This window comes from Megascapheus bottae, chromosome 30 (genome assembly GCF_031878675.1).
Source record: "Megascapheus bottae isolate mThoBot1 chromosome 30, mThoBot2.hap1, whole genome shotgun sequence".
Taxonomy (NCBI): domain Eukaryota; kingdom Metazoa; phylum Chordata; class Mammalia; order Rodentia; family Geomyidae; genus Megascapheus; species Megascapheus bottae.
The window spans coordinates 5,473,936-5,491,319 of NC_143538.1; the positions used below are offsets into that span (position 1 = coordinate 5,473,936).

At 45.0% G+C, this 17,384-nt stretch overlaps 1 protein-coding gene across 1 annotated transcript; it reads left to right on the top strand.

Moving 5' to 3' along the window:
* The first annotated feature begins 364 nt into the window (after positions 1-364).
* LOC150044203 (ral guanine nucleotide dissociation stimulator-like) lies at positions 365-2,744 on the top strand. The gene is made up of 4 exons (XM_090321480.1): positions 365-542; positions 738-931; positions 1,773-1,820; positions 2,290-2,744. The coding sequence occupies exons 1-4, from the start codon at positions 375-377 to the stop codon at positions 2,522-2,524; spliced, it is 645 nt and encodes a 214-aa protein (XP_090177606.1). The 5' UTR covers positions 365-374; the 3' UTR covers positions 2,525-2,744.
* The last annotated feature ends 14,640 nt before the right edge of the window (positions 2,745-17,384 follow it).

Consider the following 17,384-nt stretch of genomic DNA (forward strand, 5'->3'; position numbering starts at 1 on the left):
ACAGAGGACCCTAAGAGGCAGAAGGATTTGTTCAGGATGAGAGGAACCATGGCAGAGAAGGCATGGATCTGACCCAGGAATGGCTCCTGGAAGCTGAGACATGCCAGTAGCCAGGGCTAGCAGAGGATGTTGGGATTGGACAGACAAGGAGAACTGTGCTGTGGACTGTGTCTCCATGTGCACATTGTGATGTGGGAGGGGAGATGTCAGCCTCCAGTTGGTCTTGTGTGAGGAAGCAGCATAGCTCACTGGGCTGAGAGGTGACCCTGCCTCCCTCACAATGGAATAGAGCATGGAACCCTGATAGCCAGGCAACCATAACTGACTGTGGGCTCAAGCAAGCTCACTTGGCCTGTGACTCAGGAGCGAGAATCATGTTCTCGTTTTGTTTTCACAGGACAAGAGACTCAAGTCTCAGGCAAGAGAGGCGTGACGGCCTCAAGGAACGCTACCGACACTGGGTCAGCGCCCAGCCACGAGCCCAAGGTCTAAAGCTCTTTTCCAGGATGAAACTAAGGAAAGCACAAGGCAATTCAGGCCAGGTATGTTCACGATAGGAAACCTATTTCACCCCATCCTGGCCCATATTAGAACCGTCTTTGTGTGTGTTTTCAAGTGTCTGTCTCTGCTGAGAGAATACATTCTGTGTAGTTTTCCATGTTCTCTATCACAATCACTCCATATGGAGTGCGCTGTCATTTCCACATTTGAAAGATCCCTTCTCTTTACCACCTTAGGGCCACATTGATTCAGCCCAGACCCGGAATGTGCCACATAAGATATGGAGTCGGGAGGCAGGCCTGCTGGAGAGGCTGGTAATTAACCTAGTCCCTGCCTACCAGAAGGGAGACCTCTTCTTTGTCAAAACCTTTCTGCGTAACTACAGACGGTGGGGGACGATGGAACAAGTGATGGATATTATCTTTAAAAAGTGAGTGTTTCCCCCTTCAAGTCCAGGGCTGCTCAGCCTCCACCTGGCACCTCCCTGAGCCTGTTCTTTTCACTGAGGTCTTCTCATGGGAATGAAGGATGAGACCAAGAAGTGTACACCATGGCTAGTTTTTTAGGACAGTGTCACCAAGGGCGCATTCCTTTTCCCTCAGAAGCTACTGGAACTTCAGAAGCCTGCTTTCTGAAAGGGCTAGAATTACAGGCATATGCTAGTGGCACCCAACTTGTGCCCTCACCTAGGGTGAGGCCCTAAGTAATCACATTTCCAATTAAAGATAAGGTGTCAAAGTAGCAGTCTTGGAGGCTTGCGGAGTACAAGTAGACAGAGGAAACGCTGGGGAGGTGGTAAGGAGGCTGAATCACTTCTGAGCCATCAAGGAGGGATTATGTAGGCTTTACTTGTTTCTAACCCTGGAAGCATTTACGTTTTGGTGTGTGTTCTAGACCTGCATGTTGACCTCAGGACCTGAGTGCTGTCCTTTTGGTACTCAGAGCTGGCACTTGCCAAGTGAGCCAGAGGTACAATTGTTGACTTTTGCCGGTTAATTGAAAATTAATGTCTTTAGATTTTTACTGACTAGACTGTTCTCCATCTGTGATCCTGAGAATAGCAAAGAATAAAGGCACGAGCCACTGACACATTAACTTTGGACAAATGCCTATAAGCCCCTTAGCAGAATATTCACAGAACCGTATAGACATATCTCCCTGGTTTCCCTGTCACTTTTACATTCCCATGTGGGACTTAGCCAGCACCACAGGTGTCCTGTTAAGTTAGAAAAAGAGAACCATGGAGGTGACTTCTTCCTCTCCTCACTTAGGTACAGATATCTCCACCGTTACTGGGAGGAAGATGAGAAAACCAAAATGTAAGTGGGCTTCGGCACAAAGACTTTTGCCCCTCCTTGCAAAATGGGCATCATTGAGGCTTCTGCACCAAAGTGCAGATTTCTTGTTTGCACACCACTTGTGACTTCCTTGAGGGGGGGGCGGCTTTGGACTTCAGTGGATTGCAGGGGACACCGCTGTGGGTGTGGGTGTGTTGTCCAGGGATGACAGGAAGGGCTGTGTGCAGAAAGTCAGATCCAGCGTGGAATCAACCATCAGCCTTCTCATTGCCTGTCACAGTGAGAATGGTGGAGACTTGTCTTTCAGAAGCTTCTAGAGGCATGTTGTGAGGAGCATCCTACTCCCAGGTTTCCTCTCCCTCTTTCCAACATGCAGGTCTGTGTATAGGACCCCCACAGCATGCGAGTCCAGCCACTAAGTGGCTCAGGAGGAAGGCACACAACGGGCAGGGTGGTGCTCATAGTGTGCTTGTCCCCAATCTGCCCACAGCGCCCTCTGCTCTATTATCACTATGTGGATGGACTGCTGCCCTGGAGATTTTTATAAGTGCCAGAACCAAGACACCCTGCATGAGCTGATGTACTATGTGTGGCTCTACATGCCTTCCTGGGACCTACTGCTCCGTTTAGAAATCATCCTTGCTGATCTGGAGAATTCCGTGAAGAAGAAGAACAACAAGAGGAGGAAGGAGTCCTTGTATAGGCGCTTCAGAGCTTGTGAGTAGGGACGGACGGGACCTGGGTCTCTTGGGATGGCCCCGGATTGTCCGGGACGGGAGCCCTTAGTACTACCCAGCTTAGCAGAAATGCCCTTTTATGGATATGCTCTGCCAGCCAACGTCTGTTCTCTTTTTGAAAGTACTTGGCCTGAGCCACAGCTGAGAAAGACCCAACCTTCAGAGTTCAATCCAATCTCCAATTCTTTTTTATTTTTTGTGGGTCATGGGGCTTGAAGTAGACCTGGGCACTCCCTGTGCTCTTCAGCTGAAGGCCACTGTCCTACAAATGGCCCTGACCTTTGTCCCTGAGCTTTGCAGCACAAGGCTACTCTCCTAACCTTGAGCCAATGATCCTTTCCCGTTTTCTAGAGGTTAATTGGAGATAAGAGACTCAGATCCTTTTGTGCCCAGGATAACTTTGAACCTTGATCCTCAGACCTCAGCCTCTTGAGTAGCTAGGAATAGAGGCGTGAGCTACCGTACTTGCCCAAACTCAAATTTTATGGATGGCTTCCTCTGTTACATCCTTATGGACTTTGAGACATTCCTGAACTTGTAGAGTCCACTCTAAGATTCCTGTACCTTTCCCCATTCTCAGGTTGGCGCCGCCATAGAGCAGCCTCTCCTGAACTCCCTATCAGTATCCCAGCAGTGATCTCAACGATGGTGACCCGTGAAGAGCTGGAGACATCACTGGACTCCGGACAGCATGTGAAGCCAGAAGAATCTGTTAATTGTGTGGAGAAGCCGGAACAGGCTTTGTGTCCTGTGTACAGCGAATGCATTCTGAACCCCACCAATGTCACCCAGGAAGCTGCCAGTCCCCTGCAGGGAGAGAAAGATGATGGAGACTCTCCCCTGACTTTTACAGTCAGCTTAGATCAGCCCAGTTCCAATGAAGTCAGCACTCCTGGGGTGCAGGATAAAGCATCCCCTGAGGGGCTCATGGAGTATGTCTCCAGCTTAAGTTCAAGAGAACCCCTTAAAGAGTTCCAAAAGGTCGAGTCAGTCAAGGAAAGTGAGTCTCTCCACACAGAATATCCGGACAAATCTGTCCAGCTGCAGGAGATCCAGTCTCCACCTGAGGAACTAGAACCTGCCCCTGCCCCACCTCAGGAAGGAAATCCCATCTTCACTGAGGCAGTAGATCCTCTTGAGGACTCTGACTTAGAATATTTTTCTGAAGGCAATTTGGAGGCTGGTTTAGATCTTGATATTCCCTCCCCCATCCCTGAGAAAATCTTACTCTTTCTTTTTGTAATGGCTGTTGTAAAATGTTCTCTCTATTTATTGCTCTAATTTTATTAAAATGTCACTGTTTATATTATGTTGTACTATAAATCAAGTACTGTGGTTTTTTTCACCCCCTCTCTATGTGATGCCCTAGATACCTGGGTCCTGAGTGGGGAGAAATGTAGAGTGACCTGGAGCTCTGGGAGGAACTTACTGGATATACATGGAGCAGTTACATGCACAGGGAATGGCAAAGAGTAAATGGAAATCGGTTTTTGGTGGAAGCAAGGAGGTAGTTTGGCTCACACCTCTAATGCTAACAACTTAGTAGACAGAGATCTCTGAGGGTCTAGGTTCTGGGCCATCCTTGGGCTGGAAAGTTAATGAAACTCTTTTCTCCAGCTAACCATCAAGAAAGAATGGCTAGCTTTGAGCAAAAAAAGGTTAGTGAAGCCATCCCTGACTGACACAGATGGGGAAAGAGAAAGAGTGTGTGAGTGTGTGTGTTTGTGTGTGTGTGTGTGTGTGTGTGTGTGTGTTTGTCTGTCTGAGAGAGAGAGAGAGAGAGAGAGAGAGAGAGAGAGAGAGAGAGAGAGAGAGAGAGAGAGAGAGAGAGAGAGAGAGAGGGAGAGAGAGAGAGGGAGAGAGAGACAGAGAGAGAGAAAGAGAGTGATAAATATGAAGAGAGATAGAGATACAGAGAGATAGAAGGAATGAAGATATAGAGACATAGGGAGACAGTCTTTTAGATTGGTCTGTCCAGATTGGCTTAAAAATGGGATCCTCAGAGCTGAAAGTTTGGCCTAGTGGTAGAGTGTTTGCCTAGCATGCATGAACACCTGTGTTCAATTCCTCCATACTACATACATAGAAAAAAAACTAGATGATGTTATGTGGCTCAAGTGGTAGAGGTCTAACCTTGAGCAATCCCAAGGACAGTGCTTAGGCCCTGAGTTCAACTGAGGACTGGCAAAAAAAGATTGAGCTCCTCAGATCTCAGCCTCCTTAGTAGAATCACAGTCAGGAGTCACTGATGCCTGGCTAAGCCAGTAGTTTGCCAGTTTAGCCAGAGTGCGGCTGCGTTATACAATTCGACCAGTTAAACTCTAGGAAATAGTAGAGTAATTCAATCATCTGAAATGGGAACTTCATTACTGTTTTTCTTCCAAAGGAAAAAAGCATCCTGGGAGAAGAAACACAAGCAGCTAGCTCCCTGTGCAAGAACAAATGTCCCTGCATGCCTGAATGCTTTCTCAAGGTGCTGGAAGACCCTTAGTTTAGAATCCAAAGATGCCAAAGACTAGGCCTGATGTTTCTGAAGCCCAGAGTGGAGCCTGGATTTCAGCCTGAACATTCTGCAAAGCCATGTACATGGCCATCAGCAGACAAGGTGTGTGTGCTGTGTGTGTGCTCATGACTCTTAGGAGGCTGCCTTCAGAATGGACAGGAGAAACTCTGTGATGAATCCAGGCTACGTGGCTGTGCTCCTAGGTACTGCATTGTGATACTGTGTGGTTGCATGTATGCATGCGCGTGCATGCCTGTACATACATTTGTGGTACTCACTGTTCCCATTCAGATCCTAGGAATGTTCTGACAAGTTCAGTGCAGACATTGGGACAGACACGCAGTCTTCCCTCTGCAGGAAAGTTCCCCGGGCTGAGAACTCCAGCAGGAGGGGCTTTCCCTTTTATCGTCTCCTTTTGGTCATCACTCACATCTAGTGGAGTTGGAGACAGTGCTCTGTGGATCCTGACAGCCATGAAAACACTTGACATTTGCAAGTGTTCTTTAAAGACAAACACTGGAAGCTCTGTTTGCTCTTCGTAAGAGATGCAGAAATGAAATAATGAACTCTCTTTTTATTTTATGTATATATGTTTTAATTAATAGTAGGGTTACATTACATTCACTAGATAGAAATTGTATTACTTCACATACATTAATACCGTTTCTCATATCTTGGTCCCCATTTCCCTTCCCCCGACCCACACCCCTCATCTTGTTTCCCCCTTCCCTATCCAATTTAAAATAACGAAATACACATTTATCCAATACATTAAATAACAAAGTGAAATACTGTAACAATATGAGATAACCAAGGGACAGCAAAAGAAATGAGGGATAACATAGTATATTAAGGACAGCAATCACTCATTATATGGGTTTTGTTTTATATTCTAGAGGTCCTTTCATTTAGGGTCATACTGTATGACCTTAGGCATCTAGGTTTTGCTATTGCAAATCTCTGCTAGAAGAGCCCACGGTTTCCTCTGATTATGACAAATGAGGGAAACCATTGAGTCTATGTTCCTTTTAGTCTGGCTTACTTCAGTTAATATTTTTTTTCTAAGTCTTTCCCTTTCCTTACAAATGAGGCGACGTCATTCTTTCTGACAGCAGCATAGAATTCCATTGTGTATAAATGCCACATCTTGTTCATCTACTCATCAACTGAGGGACATCTTAGTTGGTTCCATATCTTTGCTATGGTAAAGAGTGCTGCAACGAACATCTTTGTGCTAGTGGATTTAGTATGTCCTTGTTTCTCGACAATTAGGTAGATTCGAAGTAGTGGAACTGCTAGGTCATAGGGGAGCTTTGTTTAGTCTTGTGAGGAACTGCCATACTTCTTTCCATAGTGGTTGAATGAGTTTGCAATTCCACCAACAGTTTAGTAGTGATCCCTCCTGGCCACATCCCCTCTAGCATCTGTTGTTATTAGTTATTTTTCTCCTGGCCATCTAAGAGGAGCAAGGTAGAATCTTGTTGTTTTGCTTTGCATTTCTTTTATGACCAGAGATGTCGAGCATTTCTTCATGTATCAATAATGGCCTCTCTTTATCTCTCTTTCTGTCACTATCTCTGTTGTTCTCTCTCTCTCTCTCTCTCTCTCTCTCTCTCTCTCTCTCTCTCTCTCTCTCCCTCTCTCTCTCTCTCTCTGTCTCTCTCTCTCTCTCTGTCTCTCTCTCTCCCTCTCTTTATCTCTTACACACATACATAAAATTACAGGCAACATTGTATCTTAAATTTATATTCAGAGATTGGACAATGGCTCAGTGATTTATAAAATTCCCTTTTCCTGTTTATGTTAAGGGAGGAGGGTAGATCCTGAAACTAGAGAAGCCAAGACATCAGAGGCAAAGCACGTATGAACAAATTGCTTCTGAAAAGCACAGGAACACAGTTTTCATTTTTTTTATTTGCCCAACTTCACTTATTACATTTAGTGAATGAGGAATACAGTTTTCTATGTTTAAGTATTACCTTCGTTGAAAGCTGCAGTATTTTAAAAATGCTAGCCATCTTAATGAGAAGACAATATAACACCTCTTCCTTTTTCCACATGCCAACTTCATAAAGTGTTTGTCCAAAGTATGAAAAATAGTCTTTTCCCTTACAAGATCGAACACCTGTAAAATTGTCTACATGTGTAATGTGAGTTTTTAATACTTCTTTGCTTTTTCCATCTCTAAGTTTTGGCATTTCTCCAGATGACAGAACAGAGGGACTCTAAGGAAAAACAGATGATTAGGACACAGAAAGCTAATAATGTCATAGCAAATAGATGTCAAAATATGTAGAAGAAGCACATGGCAGGCATAGAGGACCCTGAGAGGCAGAAGGATTTGTTCAGGATGAGAGGAACCGTGGCAGAGAAGGCATGGATCTGACCCAGGAATGGCTCCTGGAAGCTGAGACATGCCAGTAGCTGGCATGTAGATGGCCATATACATGGCTTTGCAGAATGTTGAGGCTGAAATCCTGGCTCCACTCTGGGCTTCAGAAACATCAGGCCTAGTCTTTGGCATCTTTGGATTCTAAACGAAGGGTCTTCCAGCACCTTGAGAAAGCGTTCAGGCATGCAGGGACATTTGTTCTTGCACAGGGAGCTAGCTGCTTGTGTTTCTTCTCCCAGGATGCTTTTTTCCTTTGGAAGAAAAACAGTAATGAAGTTCCCATTTCAGATGATTGAATTACTCTACTATTTCCTTGAGTTTAACTGGTCGAATTGTATAACACAGCTCCACTCTGGCAAAACTGACAAAGTACTGGCTTAGCCAGGCATCAGTGACTCCTGTGATTCTACTAAGGAGGCTGAGATCTGAGGATCTCAATCTTTTTTTGCCAGTCCTCAGTTGAACTCAGGGCCTAAGCACTGTCCTTGGGATTTCTCAAGGTTAGACCACTAACACTTGAGCCACAGAACATCATCTAGTTTTTTTTCTATGTATGTATTATGGAGGAATTGAACACAGGTGTTCATGCATGCTAGGCAAACACTCTACCACTAGGCCAAACTTCAAGCTCTGAGGATCCCATTTTTAAGCCAATCTGGACAGACCAATCTAAAAGACTGTCTCCCTCTGTCTCTGTATCTTCACTCCTTCTATCTCTCTCTATGTCTTTCTGTCTCTCTGTCTCTCTGTCTCTCTCTCTCTCAGACACACACACCTACACACACACACACACCCACACACACACTCTTTCTCTCTCCCCTTCTGTGTCAGTCTGGGATGGCTTCACTAAGCTTTTTTGCTCAAAGCTAGCCATATAATGAGTGATTGCTGTCCTTAATATACTATGTTGTCCCTCATTTCTTTTGCTGTCCCTTGGTTATCTCATATTGTTACAGTATTTCACTTTGTTATCTGACATGTTGGATAAATGAGTATTTGGTTATTTGAAATTGGATAGGGAAGGGGGGAATTCAAGATGAGGGGTGGGGGTCGGGGGAAGGGAAATGGGGACCAAGATATGAGAAAAGTTCCCTGGGCTGAGAACTCCAGCAGGAGGGGCTTTCCCTTTTTTCCTCTCCTTTTGGTCATCACTCACATCTAGTGGAGTTGGAGACAGTGCTCTGTGGATCCTGACAGCCATGAAAACACTTGACATTTGCAAGTGTTCTTTAAAGACAAACACTGGAAGCTCTGTTTGCTCTTTGTAAGAGATACAGAAATGAAATAATGAACTCTTTTTTAATTTTTTATATATATTTTTGGTAATTAATTGCAGGGTTACATTATATTCACCACATCAAAGGTGCATTACTTCACATATATTAATCCCGTTTCTCATGTCTTGGTCCCCATTTCCCTCCCCCCGACCCGCACCCCTCATCTTGAATTTCCCCCTTCCCTATATAATTTCAAATAACCCAATACTCATTTATCCAACATATCAGATAACAAACTGAAATACTGTAACAATATGAGATAACCAAGGGACAGCAAAAGAAATGAGGGATAACATAGTTTATTAAGGACAGCAATCACTCATTATATGGCTTTTGTTTTATATCCTAGAGGTCCTTTCATTTAGGCTCATACCTTAGGTATCTGGGTTTTGCTATTGCAAATCTATGCTAGAAGAGCCCAAGGTTTCCTCTGATTATGACAAATGAGGGAAACCATTGAGTCTATGTTCCTTTTAGTCTGGCTTACTTCACTTAATATGTTTTTTTCTAAGTCTTTCCCTTTCCTTACAAATGGGTGATGTCATTCTTTCTGACAGCAGCATAGAATTCCATTGTGTATAAATACCACATCTTGTTCATCCACTCATCAACTGAGGGACATCTTAGTTGGTTCCATATCTTTGCTATGGTAAAGGGTGTTGCAACGAACATCTTTGTGCTAGTGGATTTAGTATGTCCTTGTTTCTGGACAATTGGGTAAATGCCAAGTAGTGTAATTGCTGGGTCACAGGGAGGTCTATGTTTAGTCTTTTGAGGAACTGCCATACTGCTTTCCATAGTGGTTGAATAAGTTTGCAATTCCACCAACAGTTTAGTAGTGATCCCTCCTGGCCACATCCCCTCTAGCATTTGTTGTTATTAGTTGTTTTTTTTTTTTATCCTGGCCATCTAACAGGAGCAAGGTGGAATCTTAGAGTTGTTTTGATTTGCATTTCTTTTCTGACCAGAGATGTCGAGCATTTCTTCATGTGTCAATAATGACCTCTCTATCTCTCTTTCTGTCACTGTGTCTGTTGTTCTTTCCCTCTCTCCCTCCTTCCCCCGCCTCCCCCCCCTCTCTCTCTTACACACACACATAAATGGACAGGCAACATGGTAACTTAAATTTATATTCAGAGATTGGACAATGGCTCATGATTTATAAAATACCCTTTTCCTGGTTATGTTAAGGGAGGTGGGTAGATCTTGAAACTAGAGAAGCCAAGACATCAGAGGCAAATCACGTATAAACAAATTGCTTCTGAAAAGCACAGGAACACAGTTTTCTATGTTAAGTATTACATGCATTCAAAGATGTAGTATGTAAAACTTTTCCCTTAGAAGAACGAACACCTGTAAAAATGTCTATATGTGTAATGTGAGTTTTTAATCCTTCTTTGCTTTTTCCATCTCTAAGTTTTGACATTTGCTCCATTCCTGAACTTGTAGAGTCCACTCTAAGATTCCTGTACCTTTCCCCATTCTCAGGTTGGCGCCGCCATAGAGCAGTCTCTCCTGAACTCCCTATCAGTATCCCAGCAGTGATCTCAACGATGGTGACCCGTGAAGAGCTGGAGCCATCACTGGACTCCGGACAGCATGGGAAGCCAGAAGAATCTGTTGATTGTGTGGAGAAGCCCGAACAGGCTTTGTGTCCTGTGTACAGCGAATGCATTCTGAACCCCACCAATGTCACCCAGGAAGCTGCCAGTCCCCTGCAGGAAGAGAAAGATGATGGAGACTCTCCCCCGACTTTTACAGTCAGCTTAGATCAGCCCAGTTCCAATGAAGTCAGCACTCCTGGGGTGCAGGATAAAGCATCCCCTGAGGGGCTCATGGAGTATATCTCCAGCCTAAGTTCAAGAGAACCCCTTAAAGATGCCCAAAAGGTCGAGTCAGTCGAGGAAAGTGAGTCTGTTCTCACGGAATATCCGGACAAATCTGTCCAGCTGCAGGAGATCCAGTCTCCACCTGAGGAACTAGAACCTGCCCCTGCACCACCTCAGGAAGGAAATCCCATCTTCACTGAGGCAGTAGATCCCCTTGAGGACTCTGACTTAGAATATCTTCGTGAAGGCAATTTGGAGGCTGGTTTAGATCTTGATATTCCCTCCCCCATCCCTGAGAAAATCTTACTCTTTCTTTTTGTAATGGCTGTTGTAAAATGTTCTCTCTATTTATTGCTCTAATTTTATTAAAATATCACTGTTTATATTATGTTGTACAATAAATCAAGTACTGTGGTTTTTTTCACCCCCTCCCTATGTGATGCCCTAGACACCTTGGTCCTGAGTGGGGAGAAATGTAGAGTGACCTGGAGCTGTGGGAGGAACTTACTGGATATACATGGAGCAGTTACATGCACAGGGAATGGCAAGAAGTCCAGGGCATGCCTCCATGGATAATAGGATGGCTATAAAAGCTCCAAGACATAGCAGGTCAGATGTCCTAGAAAGGACTTCCTGTCCTTTGGGACAAATGCTTATGTAAAGGTAGTGTTAAACAGGACATTCTTCTAACAGTGAGTTTGTCTGTGTACACATCCATGTTTGGAAGTATGTAAGATAATTTCATCTCAAATAACATCCAAAGTATACTTTGGGGAGAAGATATTCTACTGAATCCTTATGAGGTCTGTATACTGAGAAGTAAACCTCATCAATGGGAGAATGAATACTTTTATAGGGGGACAAAGACATGTCAGTTGTCATGGCCCACGTCAGTAATTCTTGCTTCAAGAGTTTCCTAAGGATAGAGGGTCAAAATAGCCTTTGTAGACAAATCTGAAAGTCTCTTATCTAATGCACCTCCAAAAGCCAGGAACTTGAAGTGTGGCTGGAGTTATTTTCCTGAGAGTTGAAAAATAAGAGCTCAAGGTCCTAAGTTCGAATTCCATTACCGGCACAAAAGATAAAAACATCTAAGACATGAAATTTTGGAAATGGCAGTTTTAAATCAAGGAAAAGTAGATATATAGGAAAAGGGAAAACTATTAGTTTAAACAAAAAGGCCATCCCTTCAATCTAGATACCAAATTGAAAACAAATTGTTTCCCCTCACATAGTAGCTCCTGGCGATTCAAATATGGAAATATTGGTTTTATTAATTCACTGCACTAATACTAGAAAGTCATAATCCTGAACCATCAAAAAGCTTGGCTGAAGTGGCAGAGAACCAGCCAAGAGCAGAAACAATTGAAGTGAGAACATGAAGTTTGTGAAGCCGTACCTGCATAAGAAAATAACAAAGAGCCCTGCAGATAATAGCTGCCAGGCCAAGTCTTTTCTCCATGGGGATCAGGAATTTTTTCTATATCTACTCTAATCTGGATACTAAAATGAACCATTGTTGAACTTTAACTTTGTGAAACTCTCTTTTGTGAAACACCCCGAAATACTGATCACATATATCTTAAGGACAAGTGATTTTTGCTCAACTGCTAGAGAGCTAGCCTTGAGCACGAAAACTCAGGGATAGCACTAAGATGCTGAATTGAAGCCCTAGTGCCAACATACAGAAGAATTCATGCCATTTATGCCCACTTTCCAATGGCTTAGTGAATTTTTCAATATGTTTAAAAGTCAGGTTCATTCCTTTTTACTTAAATGAGATTCCTGTTAGTCATTGTATATTCTGAGTTAGATTCTTTTTTCCCCACAAAAATGTGGGAATGAGTACCGTGTAGATTGCTATAGGGGTAGAGAATTTTTCTTAATGAATCAAGGGATTTTAAAACATCTATATGTAACTTTCTTAGTAGTGGGTGTTGCATTATTAAAACATATACAGTGGTACCTCTGAAATGATGACAGAGCTGACCATGTAAATGATCTGGAGGAGATATTATTGGCCTTCCTATAGAATAAAGCATTGGCCAGTGAGTGTGTAGCTGTTCAGGTTCTGTGGGATCCTTTGGAATCAATTAATAAACAGAAAATAGATTCCAATGTGGATGAGGATTCTATGGTACCATGTGGTGAATTGTGGGAGATTAGGAAACATCCTTGATATCCAGATAAACTTTCAAATTTGGGACTCTCTCTCTCTCTCTCTCTCTCTCTCTCTCTCTCTCTCTCTCTCTCTCTCTCTCTCTCTCTCTCGGTTGTGAGCTTGAACTCAGGTTGTGGGCACTGTTACCTGATTTTGCTCAAGGCTAGTGCTCTTCCACTTTGTGCCACAGCTCCCTTTCTGGTGGTTAATTGGAGATAAGGGTCTCACAGGCTCTCTTGCCCCAGCTGGATTTCAACCATGATGCTCAGATCTAGCTTCCTGACTAAGATTACAGGCCTGAATAGTGCCTAGCCAGGGATCTTTTGCAAATCTGATTTTCTTAGAAGTCACCTAACTGGTTCATAGGAAAATTTTGATCTAAAAGTGACAGGCAAATTATTATGTCAACTTGAGAGAGTTTAAGATCCTGGAGTGGTGTTTATTGTTTGGGGACTGGAACCAGAACTGTATCAGCTACTGAAGTACTGCACCATTGTGCTATGGGCTCTGAGTCTAGGGATTCAACATTCCATAAAATGTTAGCTCTCCATCATCTATACCTCCCAGAAATTTTACATGACTCCTACACTGCTACTTGTGTTCCAGCAACTGCTATATGGTGGTTGTTTTGCAAATGTGGTGGTAGAGCTGCACGCTTATAATCAGTCACAGCTCCTGGGAAGTTGGGCAACTTCAAACTGAATGCCAGCCAAAAGGCAAACATTGAACATCTGGTGTGAAACTCAGTTGAAAACAAAGGGCCCAGGGCAGGGTTCAAGTAGTAGAATACCTGCCTAGTAAAACATTATTGGGGAAAGTGGTGATCTCTCATTGATTATAATTAGATGAATAATATATTTGTGTGTGTCTAGATATATCATTATGAGTAGATGAATATGCAAATATGTTTGTATCGGTGAAGTGAACACAATGTAATCCACCATACTGTGTATGAACTGACCTCCTGAGGCTCAGGCTAACCCCAGTTATTCAGGCCTTGGACCCTGAGAGGACCCAAGAGACATGCGCAGTGGGAGGCCGGCGGGTGCGCATGCGCAGACCTGGACTCTGCACACGGCCCGCCGTGGCAGTGCCCAGCGGCGACGAGGCTGGAGGGGAGCGAAGGCCGCGCTTAGGTCGTGGGACCGGGCAGCAGCGAGGAAGGGCAGCCTTGGGGTCCGCCCTGTGCGCCGAGGGACCGCGTGGAGCCGCAGGCCGCGGGCTGAGCGGAGGTGAGTGGCCCAGGTGTCCCCGGGCCTGCAGGGGCGGCTCCGCGGGGGCCCCGGGCTGGTGTCGGGTTGTTCCCAGCAGCTGTGAACGCTTCTTGACCTTGCATCTCCAGGTGTGCCCGCCCCGAGGCTGGAGCGCAGGGCCGCGGCGCTGCCCCCGAGCATTCGCCGTCAGGGCTGCTGCCTCCGCCGCTTGGACCACAGCTCCACTTCTGGATGTTTGGCTTGGTGCGCCCGGACACTGCCCCTGAGCTCTCCAAGGCTCCAGCGCTCTACCCCTGGACCCACAGCGCCACCGCCGGTTTTCCTGGTGGTTCGATGGAGACTGGCTTTGAACCCGGGTCCTCACATCTCAGCCCTCCGAGTAGCTAGGATGACAGGCGTGAGCCTGGTTTTTGAATGTAAGGATCTCACAGACTCCCCTGCCCAGCCGGGCTCTGAACCACCGTCCTCATATGTCCACCTTCTGAGTAGCAAAGATCACAGGCGTTTGACTGATAGAAAACTTTTTTTTTTTTTTTTTGTCAGTCATCCGGGCACTGTCCCCGAGCTCTTTTTGCTCAAGGCATGAACAGTTTGCTGCTTTCCAACTCCAAAACAAAAAACAGTAACATTAAAGCCAGTAACATTAAATAACAGTAACAACAAGAAGCAGTAAAATGAACACCAGACACACTTGGTAGAATTTACCGGTGTCATTTGATTAAGGGCTCTTATTGCGGAAAGAGTTTACTCACTTGCTTCTGGCTTTAGTTCTGCCAATCTGTTTTTTTAGAAGTTGGATTAACTTTTCAGATAAGTTACCAATTTTGTGACACCGTCTGACCTTTCAGTCACGGTACTTCTGGGTTGGTATCACAAAATGTTGAGATTGCCGGCATAAGCCACCACATCTGGGCGAAGCTCGTAATGTTTTGTATCTTCTCTTCTGAGGACATGATTTTTTTGTCATGCGGATATTGTTCAGTGTCTCAATTAGGTATTAATGTCACCAGTCTCAGGAGCCCATATCCAAGGCATCTCACTAGCTCTAAAGCACCCTACCAGTTTGATAGAGAGGAGGATCAATGGAGAGAAAATCATGAATTTTGGTAGGGCTACCTGAGAATGTCATAATACAGAATACAAATACTAAATATGATGTAAGGTTGTCGCTTTCTCACTCAATCCAGATGCCTGTGAATCAGATTCATATGTCATGCTGTGTATGAGAGGACCCAAGAGACATGCGCAGTGGGAGGCCGGCGGGTGCGCATGCGCAGACCTGGACTCTGCACACGGCCCGCCGTGGCGGTGCTGAGCGGCGACGAGGCTGGAGGGGAGGGAAGGCCGCGCTTAGGTCGTGGGACCGGGCAGCAGCGAGGAAGGGCAGCCTTGGGGAAGGGAGGCCTCTGGGGAGAACCTGCCGTTCCCTGTGTGGCGTGGGAAGTTGCGGGCGTCGGCTCCGGACTCGCTGTGGACCGCGTGGAGCCGCAGGCCGCGGGCTGAGCGGAGGTGAGTGGCCCAGGTGTCTCCCGGGCCTGCAGGGGCGGGAGGGGGGGGGGTGGTGGGGGGGGGGGGTGGGGGGGGGTGGGGGTGGAGGAGCGGCTCCGCGGGGGTGATTTCCAAGTAAGGCAATAAACCGTCTCCCCCTCCTCCCCCTCCTCCTCCTCCTCCTCCTCCTCCCCCTCCCCCTCCCCCTCCTCTCCCTCCCCCTCCTCCTCCCCCTCTCCCCTCCCCTCTCCCCCTCCCTCTCCTCCTCCCCCTCCTCCTCCAACTCAAAGCCTTGACACTGCCCTTGAACTATTTTCTCTCACTTATTAATTATTATTATTATTATTATCATTATTATCATTGTCATTTCTGTTATGACAGTACTAGGGCTTGAACTCAGGGCCTAGGTGCCTCTCCCTGAGCAATTTTTTTTTTTGCTCAAGGCTCAGGCTCTACCACTTGAACCACAACTCCACTCTCCGCCTTTTGTTGATTAATTGGTGGTAAGAGTCTTAAGGGACTTCCCTGCCTGCACTGGCTTTGAATCTCCATCCTGAGATCTTGGCCTCCTGAGTAGCTAGAGTTACAGGGCTGGGCCAGGGGTGCCTGGCCAGTATGTCTCTCTGTGATAATGTTCCCTGGACTAAGTAATGCTGCCTCATAGAATGATTGTGGAACGGGGAGTCACACAAGACATTATTTTTCCTGATGCTTCCTGCAAAAAAAAAAAAAAATGACACTGAACAAACCTGCAATAGCTCAGAGCAGAAACCTGTCAGCCACAAAATGACCAGGTTTGTGGAACCAGTGACTCATTAATGCATGCATTTTTCATTTTATACAAAAAGGAATTTATTCACTCTTCCGAATAAACAGCCTCATTAACAAAATTAATGACCTAACATCTGGTCTCCATATTGTTGCACTATTTAGCAACCTGTAATTGGCTTTGCTATAGCCATTATTGTATTTTCTTAAAAAAAAAAGGACCAGTTTTAAACCTAAATAATTTGCTTAAAATACTCCCTTGGTCAAGTATTGCCCTATAATTTAGTCATCACTCTGTAGGTTCCTCTGTTTATGACACAGCCTCTAACATTTGAACTCCTCATATCTATTAATGTCAGCTTTGGCAGAGGGATAGGGGTGGGGGGTGGGGTTGGGAAAGGAAAGCATGTAGACTTTTGACACAAAATAGGAACAAAAGGGAGGAATTACAAAAGATGACTAAAAGAATGCATGTCTAAGGTACCTAAAGTTTTCTACTTAATTGAAAAGATGTAGGACTCTAGAAAACCTCTGTCTTTGTTTCTATTATTATACGGACTAGCTAAGGCCACATATTTTATGAAGAAAAGAAGTTTAGTTTGGAAAAGCTTCAAGCAGCAACAGTATCTGAGAATATCACTGTGGATGGAATTACAAGGATAGAATGGTGAGACCATGCGAAATAGACAAGAGAGAGTCAGAGGGAAAGGGGGAGAGAAAGATAATGAAATTCAGAGACAATAAGTAAGAAAAAAAGAAGTGGTGAGGCTAGCTAACGGTATTATAGAAACCTTTTGTTCACCACCTGTTGTAAGACTTAACCCACTTCAGGATTCAGCAGTGATTTCACAAGGATCCAGCCAGCATCTCTCTCTTATGTCAGAAGTAGAGAAGAAATCACATAGGCAGAGGAAGGGCCCTACCACATATGTGTCCATATGAGCATTTCCACTCGACGTGTACTTACAAAGAGCTGCCTGCTTAGATGTGTGAGCGAGCAGGAAAAGAACCAGCAAGGTAATTAGGGCACAGGTTCCACTCCCATAGTGACTCTGCACCAGTCATGTGACGTTGAGCAGTCTGCATGCAGGACCCAGGCATCACATCACCATGGCCTTGAGCAGTTCCGTGTGCAGGTGGCTGGACATCATGTCATAGCCCATTGCCCCTCAAAATTTGCACACAGTGAGCCATGTGCCCTGTACAGAACACCCAG

Excerpts from the sequence above, each read along its gene's own strand:
- LOC150044203 (XM_090321480.1), top strand. The coding sequence starts at position 375 with ATGTTCTCGTTTTGTTTTCACAGGACAAGAGACTCAAGTCTCAGGCAA. Across the intron at positions 543-737 it reads CACAAGGCAATTCAGGCCAG|GGCCACATTGATTCAGCCCA; the intron begins GTATGTTCACGA and ends TTACCACCTTAG. Across the intron at positions 1,821-2,289 it reads GAAGATGAGAAAACCAAAAT|CGCCCTCTGCTCTATTATCA; the intron begins GTAAGTGGGCTT and ends ATCTGCCCACAG.